Source organism: Hyla sarda, chromosome 13 (genome assembly GCF_029499605.1).
Source record: "Hyla sarda isolate aHylSar1 chromosome 13, aHylSar1.hap1, whole genome shotgun sequence".
Taxonomy (NCBI): Eukaryota; Metazoa; Chordata; class Amphibia; order Anura; family Hylidae; genus Hyla; species Hyla sarda.
The window spans coordinates 7,068,109-7,085,878 of record NC_079201.1 but is presented as its reverse complement, the minus strand read 5'-3'; the positions used below and the strand labels follow the sequence as shown (position 1 = coordinate 7,085,878).

General features: G+C 43.2%; 1 protein-coding gene across 2 annotated transcripts in view; it reads right to left on the bottom strand.

The window, feature by feature from the left end:
* The window catches only part of STX8 (syntaxin 8), a 226,433-nt gene that overhangs the window by 51,730 nt on the left and 156,933 nt on the right, over positions 1 to 17,770 (bottom strand). For both annotated transcript variants that reach the window (XM_056549544.1, XM_056549543.1), the window contains exon 7: positions 6,671 to 6,772. In XM_056549544.1, the coding sequence (XP_056405519.1) occupies positions 6,671 to 6,772 (102 nt within the window). The remainder of the gene's footprint in view (positions 1 to 6,670; positions 6,773 to 17,770) is intronic.

The following is a 17,770-nucleotide window of genomic DNA, read 5'->3' as shown; positions in this document are numbered from 1 at the left end:
ATGCATAGAAATAGAGACATCCATGGCCCATCACTATATCCTTGACAAGAAGCAACAAACATCAATTGTCCTTTTAATTATTTGCCAAGTCCTTCCCTGCTGGGATTTTACATTGAGAATTCTATATTTTGCATATTTTAGGTTTTTGAAATGAGTAAGTTCAAGTGACCTTCTCAAAACATTCTTGAGCAAGCAGATAAGTCAACGGCCAAAGAAAGACTTCTTCATTGATTACCCAATGTTTGAGGGTAACAAAGACACAAGTGTTTGGCTAAGTCGTCCATGAAAACCGCTTAGGCGTCTTAACTGTCGAATTAAAGAAAAAAAAAAAGTATAGGGGGTTTGAAGTTCCCGTGATCAAACTAGTCTTAAGGAGAACTTCCTGACCTCTTTGGTTATGCTTCCCTGGTTGGCTTGTCTCCCGTTAGCCATCAATTTTGGGCCGGTTCCCAGTGGTTCCCTCAGAAACATATTGTTTGCCTTTTGAATCCTAATATCCTAGTGTCTCCAAGCCAGGGGCCACCCAGGGAGGGCAATAACAATGCCATTGTGGGATGCTTGGTTTGTCTTGGCATTTGAGTGCCACCACCCTCGTTCTCTGAACTTGATCTCCAACTGGGATAAATGACCGTGATCTCTCTTGAATCAAAGGAAACCTAACAAATTGGTGCCTTAATCCACTTAGCTTTCTGTCACCCTGTCCACTCTAGGGTTGTAAGGAGCCGGACTCTGTCTCTTGAAATGGAGGGTCTTCAGCACTAATCCTCCAGTGACCAGCAGGGACACGTATTACTCGGCTTTAAGATTCCTCAACGCTTGCCCCGGTGTTTCGACTTACAAAAGAATTCACCCATGTGAAACAAAGTGTGTAAAATCAGGGTGAGAACGGTTAACGGCAAAATGAGGAAAGTTTGTTGGGTTCATGTGAAATCAATAAAATTTATTTTAAAACAAAATAGAAAAAAAACAACAACTTATGTTGCATTCACTGGGAAGTGATGTAACAGAGATGTCTAAAGTGACTTTGCAGAAAATGAGGGAACACTCCAAAACATGTTTGGGTGGTCTGAGTGTATCTTATATCCCATGAAATTCCATTTAAACATGCCTGTAGTGATAAATGGTATGTCTATCTATGGGTCTCGGTGGTTCTGCCCTTAAGAATCCCTGGAAATGGCTCAATGTTACTTGGTGTCTTTTCAAAAAAATCTATATTTAAAGGGAATTTGTTAGCAGTTTGGATCTTTTAAAACTAATGACAGCCATAAATGGAGGTGAGGAAGTGGAACAATATCTGATCTCAGTTATCCAACAGTGTATAATGCTCTGGCCCCCACTACAAGAAGTGTCCATGAGGTGGGCCCTTCTGGTTAGGTGCACTGGGCTGCCTCTACTTCTCCGCCCACTCCTCTTAGTCATGGTTGGAAGCTTTAGGGTACAACCAGGAGATTTCTAGAGATGACAATCTTAGCTATGAGAGGAGCTAGGGAAACAATCAATACAGATAATTCAGGGAGTCCACCTCCTGGGCATCAGCCATGATGGTGACTGGAGCTTAACATGTTGTATAACTGAGAACCGCATATCCTTACACTTTAATTCCCAACCTTTGTAAGAAGCTGCCAGCAGATTTGATTCAAAACGGTTGATGGATTCCCTTTAGAACCTGACACTCTGCTGTTGAAATGTAAAGGTAGCCCATATGTGTAAAGACACTGTCAATCTGCCCAAGACTGGGCAATGGGCATCCTTCTGCTGGTAAATAATGTTTTTTCAAGACATTGTTTTCAACCTCTGACCGTGCTCTCTCCCCAAACAACCCCTGGGTGTGCATTGGTCCTTGTAAAGTAGGTGATCATCAACATTAGGTGTACGTGCTTCACACTACATGCATCGTTATTGGGATCCTGTGGGACCCAATAAAAAAACTTGCAGGTGCAGGTAGGAGTCTTAGGTTTGCAACAGCTGGAGGCACCCTTGTTGGGAAACAATGACCTGTCCAAAGGATCAATGAAGGTCTGAATGCTGGGACCTAATGCTTGATCACCATTCCACTCGCTATGGAACTGGCTGGACGCCTTCGATCAGATTCTTATAACCTAAGGATAGGTAAAAAAGTGTTCTGTTTTTTTATTTCACTTTGAGAATAACCCCTTTAAGGATTTTCAGCCATAAAGGGTTACTCTGGTGGAAAACATTTATTTTTTTTAATAAACTGGTGCCAGAAAGTTAAACAGATTTGTAAATTTCTTCTATTAAAAAATCTTTACCCTTCCAGTCCTTTTTAGCAGTTGTATGCTACAGAGGAAATTCAATCTTTTTGAATTTCTTTTTTGTCTTGTCCACAGTGCTCTCTGCTGACACCTCTGTGTGTGTCAGGAACTGTCCAGAGCAGCATAGGTTTGCAATGGGGATTTTCTCCTGTTCTGGGCCGTTCCTGATACGAGCATAAGGTGTCAGCAGAGAGCACCGTGGGTAAAACAAAAAAGAAATTCAAAAAGAAAAGAATTTCCTCTGTAGTTTACAGCTGCTAAAAAGTACTGGAAGCGTAAAGATTTTTTAATAGAAGTCATTTACAAATCTGTTTAACTTTCTGGCACCAGTTGATTTAAAAAAAAATATATATGTTTTCTACCGGAGTACCCCTTTAAACAGAAGTCAGACTTTACAGAATGATCTTGGCTTAAACCACGTTTCTTTGTCGTCAGTGGTTGATGTGTTTTATTAGCAGGCTGGGGTTGTTAGAAACTACATAACAATAAGCAAAAAAAAAAAAAACTATGTAGCGTGTCTGATAAATTATCCAATATCTCTTCGGGAAGCCTGGATAAAGGTATCTCTGTAAAAATCTGGAAGTAATCAGATTTTTTTCTTTGGAATGGGACCTGCTAGTGATTTTCCAAACCCTTTTATATAGACGCCTAACTTATGAATTTGTTATAATGAAATACAGTATAGTCAGGCTTCACATCTTTGCCTATGGTTTTTCCCACTTTCATGTGTTCATATATTTTTTATTTTTTTTTACATCCTCTCTATTTATTGTTGGACTGTTCAAGGTGAAAAATGTAGAAGTTGTCCACATGGGACAAAAAGTGTTCCTTAACCCTTTCACGGAGAACGCCATTTTTTTTACGGCGGGTGATGAAGTGGGTTTGCGCAGAATGCAGGGTATATACAGCGTTCACCTAATCACGGCTTCCACTGCAGCCCGTGAGTTAAACTTTTCACCTCCCATTGTCTTCGGCAGGGGAGAAGTTCTGCATGACCAGGGACCAATCAGGTGGTCCTGGTCCAGGATCATTGTGATTGGTTCGAGGAGTGACCTATCTGTATCTGCGATCGTGATACAGTAACTCCAGCTCCAATGCTTTCACTTCTATGAGAGTAGCGATCGGAGCAGGAGTTAATATTAATACGGAGAAGAAACCATTGTGTGCCCCCCATCACCTACAAAGCCCATTCTGTGCCCCTTCTTTGCCCCTCTGTCCTCCACTTTGCCCACTTTGGAAGCCAGTGATCAGCCTCTGTAGCCAGCGATTTCCCTCTGCAGCCGGCGATCAGTTGCTGCTGCGACCGGCAGATACAAATCTGTGCCAGTCATTGATAACAACAGTGACTGGTGAATAAAAAAAAATAAAAACACCTTTGCCAAGTAGTGCCCATCTCCCTTTATAGACACCCTCTGTTCTTTCTGTACCTGCTACTGCCCTCTGTTCTGTCCCTGCGCTGCGATCCAGCAGCCATACAGAATAAATCAGTGCAAGTCACTGAACATAAAGAAGAATAAATCATTTCAGTGGTGCCTGCAATAAAAAAAAATGTTGTGCCCAGCAGTGTCCCTTACCCTTTGAAGGCATCCATCCCTGCTCTTTCATAATCTGATTGCTGGCAGTGAATAAATCAGTGCAAGTCACTGAATATAATAATGACTGAAGCAAGAAAAAATGTTTTTTTTTACTGTGTCCAGCAGTGCCCTGTCACTGATAACAGTAACAGTAAAGTTACCCCCATATAACACATGTCGCATACCACCTCAAATACCACAGTTCCACAGTTTTTTCCCTGAATTGAGTGACAGTTTTCCACCGTTAGTTCCCAGTGGTACAGTATGTCATTTTATTTTATTTTTTCCATAAAAAAAAAAATATATATATCTATAACAAAAAAAATATTAAAATTTTCTTCTAAACCATCACTGAATTGAGTGACAGTTTGCCACTGTTCATCCCCAGTGGTGGTACAAATTGCCACCGTTAGTTCCCAGTGGTACAGTCAGTCATTTTAGTTTATTTTTTTCCATAAAGAAAATCTATAAAAAACATAAACATAAAAAAAAAAACATTTTCTCCTAAACAGTTGCTGATTTGAGTGACAGTTTGCCACTGTTAGTGGTAGCATAAGACGGAGTCTACTACAACCCACACAAGTTGCTCGGGTAGCGCAGCTCATCCAGGATGGCACATCAATGCGAGCTGTGGCAAGAAGGTTTGCTGTGTCTGTCAGTGTAGTGTCCAGAGCATGGAGGCCCTACCAGGAGACATGCAAGTACATCAGGAGATGTGGAGGAGGCCGGAGGAGGGTAACAACCCAGCAGTAGGACCGCTACCTCAACCTTTGTGCAAGGAAGAGCAGGAGGAGCACTGCCAGAGCCCTGCAAAATGACCTCCAGCAGGCCACAAATGTGCATGTGTCCACTCAAATGGTCAGAAACAGACTCCATGAGGGTGGTACGAGGGCTCGACGTCCACAGGTGGGGGATGTGCTTACAGACCAACACCGTGCAGGACATCTGGCATTTGCCAGAGAACACCAAGATTGGCAAATTCGCCACTGGCGCCCTGTGCTCTTCACAGATGAAAGCAGGTTCACACTGAGCACATGTGACAGAGTCTGGAGACGCTGTGGAGAATGTTCTGCTGCCTGCAACAACCTCCAGCATGACCGGTTTGGCGGTGGGCCAGTAATGGAATGAGGTGGCATTTCTTTGGGGGGGGGGGGGGTGCACAGAATATTACATAAAGTTGGATCAGCCTGTAGTGTGGTTTTCCACTGTGATTTTGAGTGTGACTCCATATCCAGACCCCCATGGGTTGATACATTTCATTTCCATTGATAATTTTTGTGTGATTTTGTCGTCAGCACATTCAACTATGTAAAGACAAAAGTATTTCATACGATTAGTTCATTCATTCAGATCTAGGATGTGTTATCTTAGTGTTCCCTTTATTTTTTTTGGAGCAGTGTATATGACCCAGACAGGGTTAAAAGCAGCCAATAATGTGCAACTCTGTTTTCATATTGAAACTATGAGAAAAATGGTTCTTGAAGAATTGAAAGCAGAATGGAGGGGGAAGGGGTGGTAAACTATGGAGTGAGGTAGAGGAAAGAGGAAGGGGGGGGGGTGGAGGTCCCGCTTATTCCTGGCAGGTTTTCAAACACCTGGCAACCCGATTCTAGAAAAAACAAAGCATAAATTCACACACCCCCTGTAAAATAGACTATGGCCCACATTATGTACAGTCTCGGTCTTATTGTATGCGATGATTTCACATAACCCACTGACACGGAGCAATCTTTTTATTTGGAGTGGTCAAGTTATAACCAGATTTTGTCTGATATGTTCTGATAATAATAAGATCATCCACAGAGATAGCGCCAACTATAGATTCTATTTTTCTGCTTCCCAGTGCTTTTTCATTCCTTGCTGTTTATACCGGTAAGGGATACTCCATCTGGTTGGAAACGAGGCTGCAGTCCCGCTATTGATAGTATATGATCCCTTTGTATTACAGTATGTAACCAGCTCTGGCACAGGTATGCCACCCAGTGATAAAAGATTCCTATTGTACATATCAGCCTTAGCCCGGAAAACTATTCTTCACACTTTGTTAGCACCGAACTTTCTGACTCATTTTGGGGAAACTGTCATTTTTACTTAGCATTTTCTTACTTCTTCTTGTGCCACATTAAAAGAGTTTTTTCAAAGCTTTTCTCCAATGCAACTTCTCCCCTCCCCAACTAGAGCAAAACTCCAAGACTGGTTCCGTCAACAACATGGTGAATCAAACGATAGCTACACGTGCATATTTTGCTACCCCTACTTGACCCAATCTATAAATCATGTGAGCACTATGTTAACATTCACAAATCACAGCAACTTACTATGTAAGTTTAGACCCTTAGTTGGTATTGGAAGTCATAAGATATTCAGAAAACCATGATCGGAATAATCCATAAATTATCATCAGAGACTCTGAGGACACTATCTGCATAAAACTACAATTATGTGTGATGCCTTGGACCTTTCAGCACTGAGTCCTCATGATTCCAAAATCTCCATCGTAGCTTTTACAAGGTTACGAATATGAGACATTTAGCAGAACACTCAGTATTATTCATATTGATGAATAGGTACAACAGAGCATAAGATTGACCAAACATGACAAGGTCCTTTTACCTTGCTTTATGGGTGTTTGATTGACTAAATCTTTTAATCTGCCCCTAAAGCTCATGAGGTTGATTTTCTTTTTAATAAATTGAAAGATGAGATCATGTCCAATATCCTCTGACAAATTAGTTGCCTTTAAGTGTTCCTCCAACAATGGACCCGTTATAAGGGTCAGAATGTTTTTCTGATACAGAGTTCCAAGACATTGGGGCGACTTACCACATGATCCAGATTTCCTATCCACCAGTTTCACGTGTCTTGTCTGATTGCGGACCCTCGCATCCGTGTTTTCTACAAGATTTGCAAGGTCATCAATAATTTCTAGAAAACAAAGAGAGGAAAATGTTTAGTTTATCACTGCTGTTATCTGTGTGTGCACATATTTTAGGATTATTACAATGGTTGTCACAACCAAAACCCAACACCACTATCCCTGCAATGACAAGGGGGAATGCACCATATAGACAGCCAGTGAAGCTGGTACGAAGCCCTTGGAAAAAGGGTCCCAGGTCCGGCTTGTCTACTCTTCTATGCTGTTAGTGGATAGTACCTGGCAGGAGTCCCCTCTCCAGAGGAATTGCATTGCTAAGAAGCAAGGATCAGAGAAATAGCCCCAAGGCTCATGGAGAGGCCACATTTTTAATGTCTTAATAGGTGGTCCATTTTGATATTTGCTATTGGATCCCTATATTCTGTATAAGCCAATGATGAGGAGTCTATCAGAAAGGGGGATCAACAATTGCTAGGATTACATAATTCTACATATCAGCCCTCTTCCAGTACTTTTTAACAGATGTATGCTACAGAGGAAATTCTTTGCTTTTTGAATTTCTCTTTTGTCTGGTCCACAGTGCTCTCTGCTGACACCTGATTCCTGTATCAGGAACTGTCCAGAGCAGGAGAAATTCCTCATAGCAAACCTATTCTGCTCTGGACAGTTTCTGATACGGACAGATGTGTCAGCAGAGAGCACTGTGGACAAGACAAAAAAGAAATTCAAAAAGCAAAGAAATTCCTCTGTAGCATACAGCTGCTTATAAGTACTGGAAGGATAAAGATTTTTTTAATAGAAGTAATTTACAAATCTGTTTAACTTTCTGGCTCCAGTTCATTTAAAAAAATAAAAAAATAAAATAACTTTTCCACTGGATTACCCCTTTAAGAACCATTGTACAACACTGAAGTATATGTTGGCGTTTTAGCAATATAAAATGACTTTTTTCTGATTGACATCAGTATAATATATGCCAGGGTGGTGAGCTGGTTGACCTTCACTTCATATTCTTAGATCCAAAGTCAGTTTGGTTGCACCAATCAACAAACGCCCAAGTGTTCGCTTAAACCCAATAGACTTTTAATTCTCATCAGTTTCTCCAAATATTAAAACCCCCATGGAAATTTCAGAGGCCAAATAAGGAGAGGTTATCATTCTGCTCTGAAATGTATTACTTTCAATAATAAGAGGATTAGTTAAACGCAATCCAAATAAATCACACCAGAAATTCTGTATATTCTGAGGAGAGACCAGACTTGGGAAAGTGGAGGGGGGGCAGCCACGTAGTGTTCTTAACCTTTGTGATGCCAGACAGACCCACAATGCACTGCACAACAATAGCACGTCCAAGAGGATTAAGTGGCTGCTGCTACATTTCATTGCTCTAATAAAGTTTTTTTTTTCTAAATAATATATTATTTAGATTTTGACAGTTTGTTACTCATTTCTTAGTAATATATATATATATATATATATATATATATATATATTTTTTTTTTTTTTTATTAATAGGAAAGCTGGATGACAGCCAATACAGCTTCTATAGGTGTTGTAATCCAGTATGAAATCATCTATCTTCCATTAAGTGGCCATATTGGTAGCCACATAACTTTCCCAGGAGCAGATAAGAAGTAATGTTCCTTTAATCTCACTAAGCCAAGAACGGATAAAGGGTATTTCTATCATCGCACAAGTATGAGGGCATTGATCCGGCCCGCCCAAGTTGCTTTTCTCGGTTTCTGCGTCAGGCCCTGAGTGTTTTCTTATTTACATCTTGAGATGTGCAAAAGGCCCTTCAGGCTGAGAACTTCTCATCACCTAAGTATTCCACCGAACACAATACTAACCATACTGGCGGCCTGGGGCTCGTAAATTTGAACAAATTAACTATTTCCTATTCTCTTTCATAGAGCGATCTGTATCTCACGTCAGTTCTTAACTTCTAGTGTTGGGTTTTCCTAGTAATATCTATTTCTAGGAAAGCTGAGTAACAACTGATGGCCATTGCTGAGCTTTCTAACAGATTCCAACTGAAAATTACTTTTTATGCAATGATTTAGGGGCAAGGGATGGAGAATGGCACAACTAGGCAAACTTGTCTATCAGGACTGTAGGATAACAACCCCTATTTACTGTAAATGTCTCTATTGCCAATAAATATTATGTCATGATTTGACCTCCATACATATTAAAGAAAAGTCGGCCAAACTGCTTGATTTTAGCTGGACCAGCTGATTGTCTAAGGCCTCATTCACAACATTGCTATCGGACTCCGCTATTCCGTCGGCAATCCGGCCAGATCATATAACAAATCATATAACAGTACCGGGTCGACATGTTTGCACCCGGTGACGTATGCATATGTCCTGCTGATCTCCTGCTCTGCCAGCTTAGGAGATCAGCGGTGGGACCCGGCTGTCAATCACAGCTGAGGTCCCGCCACAGCTGATCCTGGCAGCATTAACCCCATAGATGCCATGATTAATCCTGATGATGGCATCTATGGTTTTGACAGGGGGAGCATGGGGGCATGCCGCATTTAGGAAGCCCCTATGGTGCCAGAACAGCAAAAGAAAAAACACATGGCATACCATTTTGGAAACTAGACCCCTCTGGGAACATAATAAGGGGTAAAGTGAACCTTAATACCCCACAGGTGTTTCACGACTTTTGCATATGTAAAAAAAACAAAAATTTTTTTACCTAAAATGCTTGGTTTCCCAAAAATTTTACATTTTAAAAAAGGGAAATAGCAGAAAATACCCCCCAAAATTTGTAACACAATGTCTCCCGAGTACGGCGATACCTCATATGTGGCCCTAAACTGCTGCGTTGAAATACGACAGGGCTCCAAAGTGAGAGCGCCAAGCGCATTTGAGGCCTAGATTAGGGACTTGCATAGGGGTGGACATAGGGGTATTCTACGCCAGTGATTCCCAAACAGGGTGCCTCCAGCTGTTGTAAAACTCCCAGCATGCCTGGACAGTCAGTGGCTGTCCGGCAATACTGGGAGTAGTTGTTTTGCAACAGCTGGAGGCTCCGTTTTGGAAACAGTGGCGTACTAGACGTTTGTCATTTTTATTGGGGAGGGGGGCTGTGTAGGGGTATGTGTATATGTAGTGTTTTTTACTTTTTATTTTATTTTGTCTTAGTGTAGTGTAATGTAGTGTAGTGTTTTTAGGGAACAGTCGCACGGGCGGGGGTTCACAGTAGTTTCTCGCTGGCAGTTTGACCTGCGGCAGAAAATTTGCCGCAGCTCAAACTTGCGGCCGGATACTTACTGTAAACCTCCGCCCATGTGAGTGTACCCTGTACATTCACATGGGGGGGAACATCCAGCTGTTACAAAACTACAACTCCCAGCATGTACGGTCTATCAGTGCATGCTGGGAGTTGTAGTTTTGCAACAGCTGGAGGCATACTACTTTGGCTGGGAATTGTAGTTATGCAACAGCTGGAGACACACTGGTTTGCTACTTAACTCAGTGTTTCACAACCAGTGTGCCTCCAGCTGTTGCAAAACTATAACTCCCAGCATATCCGGTGCATGCTGGGAGTTGTAGTTTGCAACAGCTGGAGGCACACCGGTCGTGAAACACTGAGTTAAGTAAAAAAAATAAAAAAAATCTGTGTGTTTCACAACCAGTGTGCCTTCAGCTGTTGCAAAACTACAACTCTCAGCAGTCACCGACTGATTGTGCAAGCTGGGAGTTGTAGTTATACAACAGCTGAAGGTACACTTTTCCATGGAAAAAATGTGCCTCCAGCTGTTGCAAAACTATAAGTCCCAGCATGCCCATAAGGGAATGCTGGGAGTTGTGGTGGTCTGCCTCCTGCTGTTGCATAACTACAGCTCTCAGCATGCCCTTTTTGCATGCTGGGAGCTGTTGCTAAGCAACAACAGGAGGCTGTCACTCACCCAACTGCTGATCCACGCTGCAGGTCAGTCCCTCGCCGCCGCTCCTGGGGCCCAGATCCCAACAGGGACGCCGGGGATCGGGGTCCCCAGCTGCCGGGGTCCACATCCCGCACCCGCTCACGTCCTCCGGAAGAGGGGCGGAGCGGGTTGCGGGAGTGACACCCGCAGTAGGTGCTCTGATTGATCGGCTAGTAAACCGGCCAACGAATCAGGGCGATCGTGAGGTGGCACCAGTGCCACCTCTCCCCTGCTGGCTATGGCTGTTCGGGGCCGTCAGAGACAGCCCTGATCAGCCAGTAATTCCAGGTCACTGGAGACCCGATTGACCCGGAATCCTCCGCAGATCGCTGGGCTAAATTGTACAGCGATCTGCGGCCATCGCCGACATGGGGGGTCCCCCATAGGCGATATGCTGCGATGCCTGCTGAACGATTTCAGCAGGCATTGGGCACCGGCTCCGCTCCAGATGGCTGCGGGGTGCCGGGAAAGCACATGACGTTCTCATACGTCATTTGTCCTTAAGGACTCGGAAATGGAGACGTATGAGAACGTCATGTGTCCTTAAGGGGTTAAAGAGACACACATAAAAGAAAAAAAAGAGCCTTGTCTTTAAAGTAAAAAAAATGGGTCCGTCCTTAAGGGGTTAACGGTCGGATGCAAACGGCCATGTGAACCTAGCCTAACGTGTATGGGAGGATTCCCAACTCTCCCCTAACAGAGAAGAAAAGGGTTGGGAATGCTGAATTTAAAGGAGTACTCGGCCCCTAGACATCTTATCCCCTATCCAAAGGATAGGGGATAAGATGTCAGATCGCCGGGGTCCCGCTGCTGGGGACCCCGGGGATCGCTGCTGCAGCACCCCACTAACATTACAGTGCAGAGCGAGATCGCTCTGCACGTAATGACGGGCAATACAGGGGCCGGAGCATTGTTACGTCACGGCTCCGCCCCTCGTGAGGTCACGGCCCGCATCCGTCAATACAAGTCTATGGGAGGGGGCGTGGCGGTCGTCACGCCCCCTGCCATAGACTTGCATTAAGGGGACGGGCCGTGATGTCATGAGGGGCGGAGCCATGACGTCACGCTGCTCCGGCCCCTGTATCGCCCGTCATTACGCACAGAGCGAACTCGCTCTGTGCAGTAATGATGGCGGGGTGCCGCAGCGGCGATCCCCGGGGTCCCCAGCAGCGGGACCGTGGCGATCTGACATCTTATCCCCTATCCTTCCTTGTTTCCTGGTTGGGAAACACTGTCCTAGCGATAACCCGTGACCAGTGAAGTAACTGGCAACTGCCTTTCCTCTCCGTATTGAAAATACAAGAACTCTAAACCAGCGCTTACATGTATGTGGGAATCGGTATGAATAACTGTTGGCCAAATGAACACTCAGGCTGACAAATAAAGGCGTATGGCTGTGTTCTCAGATCTTAAAAATACTGAAAAAACTGAGACCACGTTATTACTGCAAAGTGTCAACATAGCCTTGTAGACAGTAGCATAATAATTTTACTTATTTGCCAAGTGACCGACTTTGATTAAGACCTGGCAATATATTCTTTCAAAACCAGAGACGGTAGTAAAAGTAGGGACTATGCTTTTCTATGAAGTCTGGGCGACTGTATGACAAAATGATGGTATAATAGCTGCTAGAAATGTAGCATTTAACTCAGCTTTAACCCCTTCATGACCCAGGGTTTTTCCGTTTTTGCACTTTTGTTTTTTCCACCTCACCTCACCTCACCTTCAATTTTGCACACAAAAATCCATATTATGGCTTATTTTTTGTGCCACCAATTCTACTTTGTAATGGCATCAGTCATTTTACCCCAAAAAACTACAGCGAAACGGAAAACAAATTCACTGTGCAACAAAATTGAAGAAAAAACATCATTTTGTAACTTTTGGGGGCCTCCGTTTCTACGCGGTACATTTTTCGGTAAAAATGACACCTTATCTTTATTCTGTAGTTCCATACGGTTAAAATGATACATGCAGGAAAATGTATATGTTTAAAATTGTCATATTCTGACCCCTATAACTTTTTTATTTTTTTTGCGTATGGGACAGTATGAGGGCTAATTTTTTGCGTTGTGATCTGAAGTTTTTAGCGGTACCATTTTTGTAATTGGACTTTTTGATCGCTTTTTATTAATTTTTTCATGATATAAAAAGTGACCAAAAATACGCTATTTTGGACTTTGGAATTTTTTTTGCGCGTACGTCATTGAACGTGCGGTTTAATTAACTATATTTTTTTTATAATTCGGACATTTCTGCACGCGGCAATACCACATATGTTTACTTTTATTTACACAGTTTTTTTCTTAAATGGGAAAAGGGGGTGATTCAAACTATTATTAGGGAAGGGGTTAAATGATCTTTATTCACTTTTTTTTTCCCCCTTTTTTTTTGCAGTGTTATAGCTCCCATAGGGGCCATAACATTGCACACACTGATCTTTTACATTGATCAATGGTTTCTCATAGGAAACCAGTGATCAATGATTCTGCCGCTTGACTGCTCATGCCTGGATCTCAGGCACTGAGCAGTCATTCGGTGATCGGACAGCATGCAGGCAGGTAGGGACCCTCCGGCTATCATGTAAGCTTTTCAGGATGGCGCGATTTCACCGCGGCAATCCCGAACAGCTCCCTGAGCTAACCGGCATTAGTTTACTTTCACTTTAGACGCAGCGTTCAACTTTGAACGCTGCGTCTAAAGGGTTAATCAGTGCTGCGCGCTATTAGCCACGGGTCCCGGCCATTGCAAGGTGCCGGACCCGACCCACTAGCTATGACTCTTGGCCACGCCATGGCCCCGCGTTATAGAATGGGAGCCAACCCATGACGTACATGTATGTCATGGGTCGGGAAAGGGTTAAGAGGAACAAGAGGTCAGATGTATAGATGGCTAACGTAAAAAGAAGAAAACACAAACTTTTAACTTAGCTAAAGTTTGCATTTTTTATTGTAGAAATGTTCTGCAACTCTAAGACAGGGTTCACACCATGGAATTTCCAGATGGAATTCCGGGCTGGAGATCCCAGGGGGCACTAGGACTTGGCGGACTGCATTGCCGTCCCCATAGACAGCAATACAATTCTAAGGGAAAGAGTCAAAAGAATTTTCATTCTTTCAGCAGATCCACTGGGAAATGCATTGCTGTCTACGGGCACAGCAATGAAGTCGGCACAGCCCTTGGGATCTCTGGACAGAAATTCTGTAGTGCGAATCCGGCCTATTAGTACAATAGTCCTGCCAGACAGTAAATTGCAGCAATGTCTCTTTAAGTACCTAACATTGTGGAAGTAGCAATCTTAAAGATACATTTCGTTTTACAAAATGTGGCCGCGGGACAAGCTTCCAGTCAACAATCACAGCTCCATATGCTCTTGAAGAAAGTTACAAGGTTTGCATACTCCGCCTTGTTATCATTTCTACAAACTCTTCTGCTTGTCCCCTGTGGGGATTATAGAAGCTTCCTTCTTGGCTGTCGGGCCCTGCAGTGATTTTTGCTGTCATGCTTGAAGATTATGATGTAGAAAGGAAAACAAAGATCTGATAAAAAAAAAATACATATTACAGAAGCCTAAAAAACAACTAAGAAAAAAATAAGAATTCATAGACTGAGAAGGTGCATCGACTGGATCACTTGCCCAGTTTAAAAAACGTCCGTGCATGAAATGTACATGTATTTTCTGCAGCTGATTTTGCTACCCATTGACTTTAATAAAATACACAACAGCAAATATGAAGCAAAATACAACATTTGTGACCCTACCCTTACAAAGCAAAGGATAAATCCTTTCACAATTTTTTTTTCATTGTGTCTGAACTCACCCTTAAAGGGGTACTCCGGTGCTAAGACATCTTATCCCCTATCCAAAGGCGGGACCCCCGTGATCTTCCACGCCGCAACCCGTTAGAATCAGTCCCTGGAGCATGTTCGCTCTGGGTCTGATTACTGGCGATCACGGGGACAGAGCATAGTGACGTCACGGCTCTGTCCCCGTGTGATGTCACGCTCCGCTCCCTCAATGGTGTCACGCCCCTCCAATAGACTTGCATTGAGGGGGCGGAGAGTGACATCACACAGGGCGGAGCCGTGACGTCACTATGCTCCGTCCTCGTGGCCGAGATGGACTCAGCCTGAGGACCTCCAGCGGTTCCGGAAGCTGCTAAAGGTGGGTGCTGCATGGTAGATCCCGTTGGTCCCCAGCGGCGGGACCCCCGAGATCTGACATCTTATCCCCTATCCTTTGGATAGGGGATAAGATGTCTAGGGGCAAGTACCCCTTTAATGGTTATTAGAAAACATCTTCAAGTTATAGGCCACAGATGCAGCCCCATAGATCTGAATAAAAAGGTGACCCAGTGCCGCATCACCCAAATCTTATGATGCCAATACACATTTGATGGCAAATCCTATCATTTCTCATCTATCTAATGTTTATGAGGTGTTCTTTCTTTTTCTTAATGTAGGATATCGGGGAAAAGAAGGATAAAATGTTGGATTTCAAGTGTACATATGTTGGCCCAATATCCACATGTCCAACAGCTCTCAACCGTATATGGAACTCTTTTGTTTTGCAGCTTAGAGGTTCAACGTATATATATATATATATATATATATATATATATATATATATCAGATGTTAGTTGGCCAACCCTTCTGACTTTGTCTGGTGACTAATGTATATAGGTGGTGTCCTTACTCTTTCCTGATGTTGAATATTGGAAAAATAAGGAGCACCCAGCCAACAGCTATGGGCAACTTTAGTCCAAAATTGGGCAACACACTGGCTAGCACTGGTACCATGCAGCACTGCGGTCCTGGGTTCATGTCTGACCAAGAATACGTGATTGTTCTCTGCTTGTTTACATGGATTTCGTTTTCTCCCACAAAACTTAAACCAGTGTACTACTCTATGCAACAGCTCGAGCCACACTGCTGTGGAAAACTGTTTTAAACATACTAAGGGAAATTCACAGCTAGTGTTAAGTAAACCTACAGTTAATTTATCAGAACCAGACAGTTCGGCCGTTGATTACTTTAGTCTGAAAAAGTTCTGGATGACAGTCTAGGTCTCCTAGGACTATATCCAGCTCTTCCACACACCTGGAGCACTTTAAAGCGGAACTAATTTATGAAGACTAAAACAATCAAAGGCCAAGACGTCAGGTTGGGATGGTTTGATTGTAATTTTGCTGCACACTATTCACGCTTATAAAATTACAGCATAAGCCCCATTGGGCCAGGGACTGTAGAGAGTGATGACAATCTATGTACGGGGCTGTGGAATAAGTTGGCTCTATATAAACAAAAGGAAATAAAATTTGCATTGGCCAATATGAAAAAGCCTCTCGTACATGTGTTCATACTCTCAGAAGACCACCATAGACTTCACAGAGAACCTGGTGTCCATCACCTGCCCCCATTTTTTTCTACCAAAATCTACTTAATCTAAGGGGAGATGACTTAAGAAATTTTCATGTAGGAGTTAATACCGGATGATTGGCAAATCCCAGGGATTGGAGAGATCTGTATTTCCTGATGGACGGGAACATGTGAATTGTGACGCGATTGACTGGCAGGTCCTGGGTAAATTGTCCATTTCTCACTGCCGTGCCAGCTATTCCCATTTCAGTCCATGGATGTTTTATGAATGTTGTTCTCAGAGCTCGGATTACACACAATTCTCTATTCTGATTGCCACAATCCGCTGGAACGTGTTACATATGTCTGTCACGGCAGCTGTGCTTTTCTTAGAAAAAAGAAAAAAAACTAAAATAAAAAATTATTTGACGGATTCAGTGTAAAACCCCAAGGCAGGTTGTTGTTTTTCACACAGATATTTTAGATGAGATTTACGTCTTTTTAAGCCTAGATCCGTTCATTACTGGACGCAAACTGAGCCAATGGGACACTGATGCCTTGTCTTGGAGCCAGAAACTTTATAATCCTATTGTGAGATTGGGTCATAGAAACATGTAACACTGTAGCTAAATAAAAATAATTAAAAAAAAAAGTCATTAAGATCTGGTCAGCCGCTACTTGTTAGAAGGGTCACTCAATAAAATATTTGTCCCCTGAAATGAGCTGGAATCTGTCAGGAATCCTGGCAGTATGTGTTCAGTTTCCCTGCAGCACCACCGCAGGAGAAATAAAGAATTACACAGTGTCTATTCAAATCAATAAGTTGTATAATGCAGGACAGAACAGGTCCTCCAGAGGTCCTCCACTCTGTGTAATGGATACCAACTGTGGACAAGAGAGAAGGATCCTGATCAGATGACCCTCGCCTTTATTAAAGGGATTATCCCAAAAAAATAAAACTTATTACCTTTCCACAGAAAAGTATATCCACAGGATAGGAGATAAATATCTGATCAGTGGGAGTGCGACCACCTCTATAATGGAGTGGAACCATGCATTGCTTGGCTACAGCTCCATTAGTTAGCTTTGGGACTTCTGACCATAGGCATGCATGGTACAAGGCTATCTTTAGCAGTTCCATAGCAAGCGAAGGGGTGATTGGATAGATGATAACCCTTAAAGGGGTACTCTGCCCCTAGACATCTTATCCCCTATCCAAAGCATAGGGGATAAGATGTCTGATCGCTGGGGTTCCGCCGCTGAGGACCCCCGCAATCTCTCCTGCAGCACCCACTCGTCATCAGCTGCAAGAGCGAAGATCGCTCCGTGTCTGATGACTTGCGATACAGGGGCATTGTGATTTGCGATACGGAGTATTGTGATGTCATGGCCCGCCCCCTCGTGACATCATGCCCCACCCCTTCAATGCAAGTCTATGGGAGGGGAAGAGGCGGCACTCAGCACTGGGCGCCTTAATCCTCACGAACAGTGGGGTTCCCAGTGGTCAAGCCCACACTAATCATAAAATGAGGGCATTTCCTAGTGATACCCCTCACTCTCAGTAATATCCCTTAGGCACAGTGACATCCAGGGTAGTCTGGAACAAACACCTCTTAACTCATTAGAGGCCTCTACTCTGTTCTTCACCATGCTTTATGCTGCAGTTCTGATAGCTCAGATTGCCTGCTATGTAAAAGTACAGGTTAGCAGGAAGTCAGGGAATAAAAAGTTTCGAATTGAATACTATGAA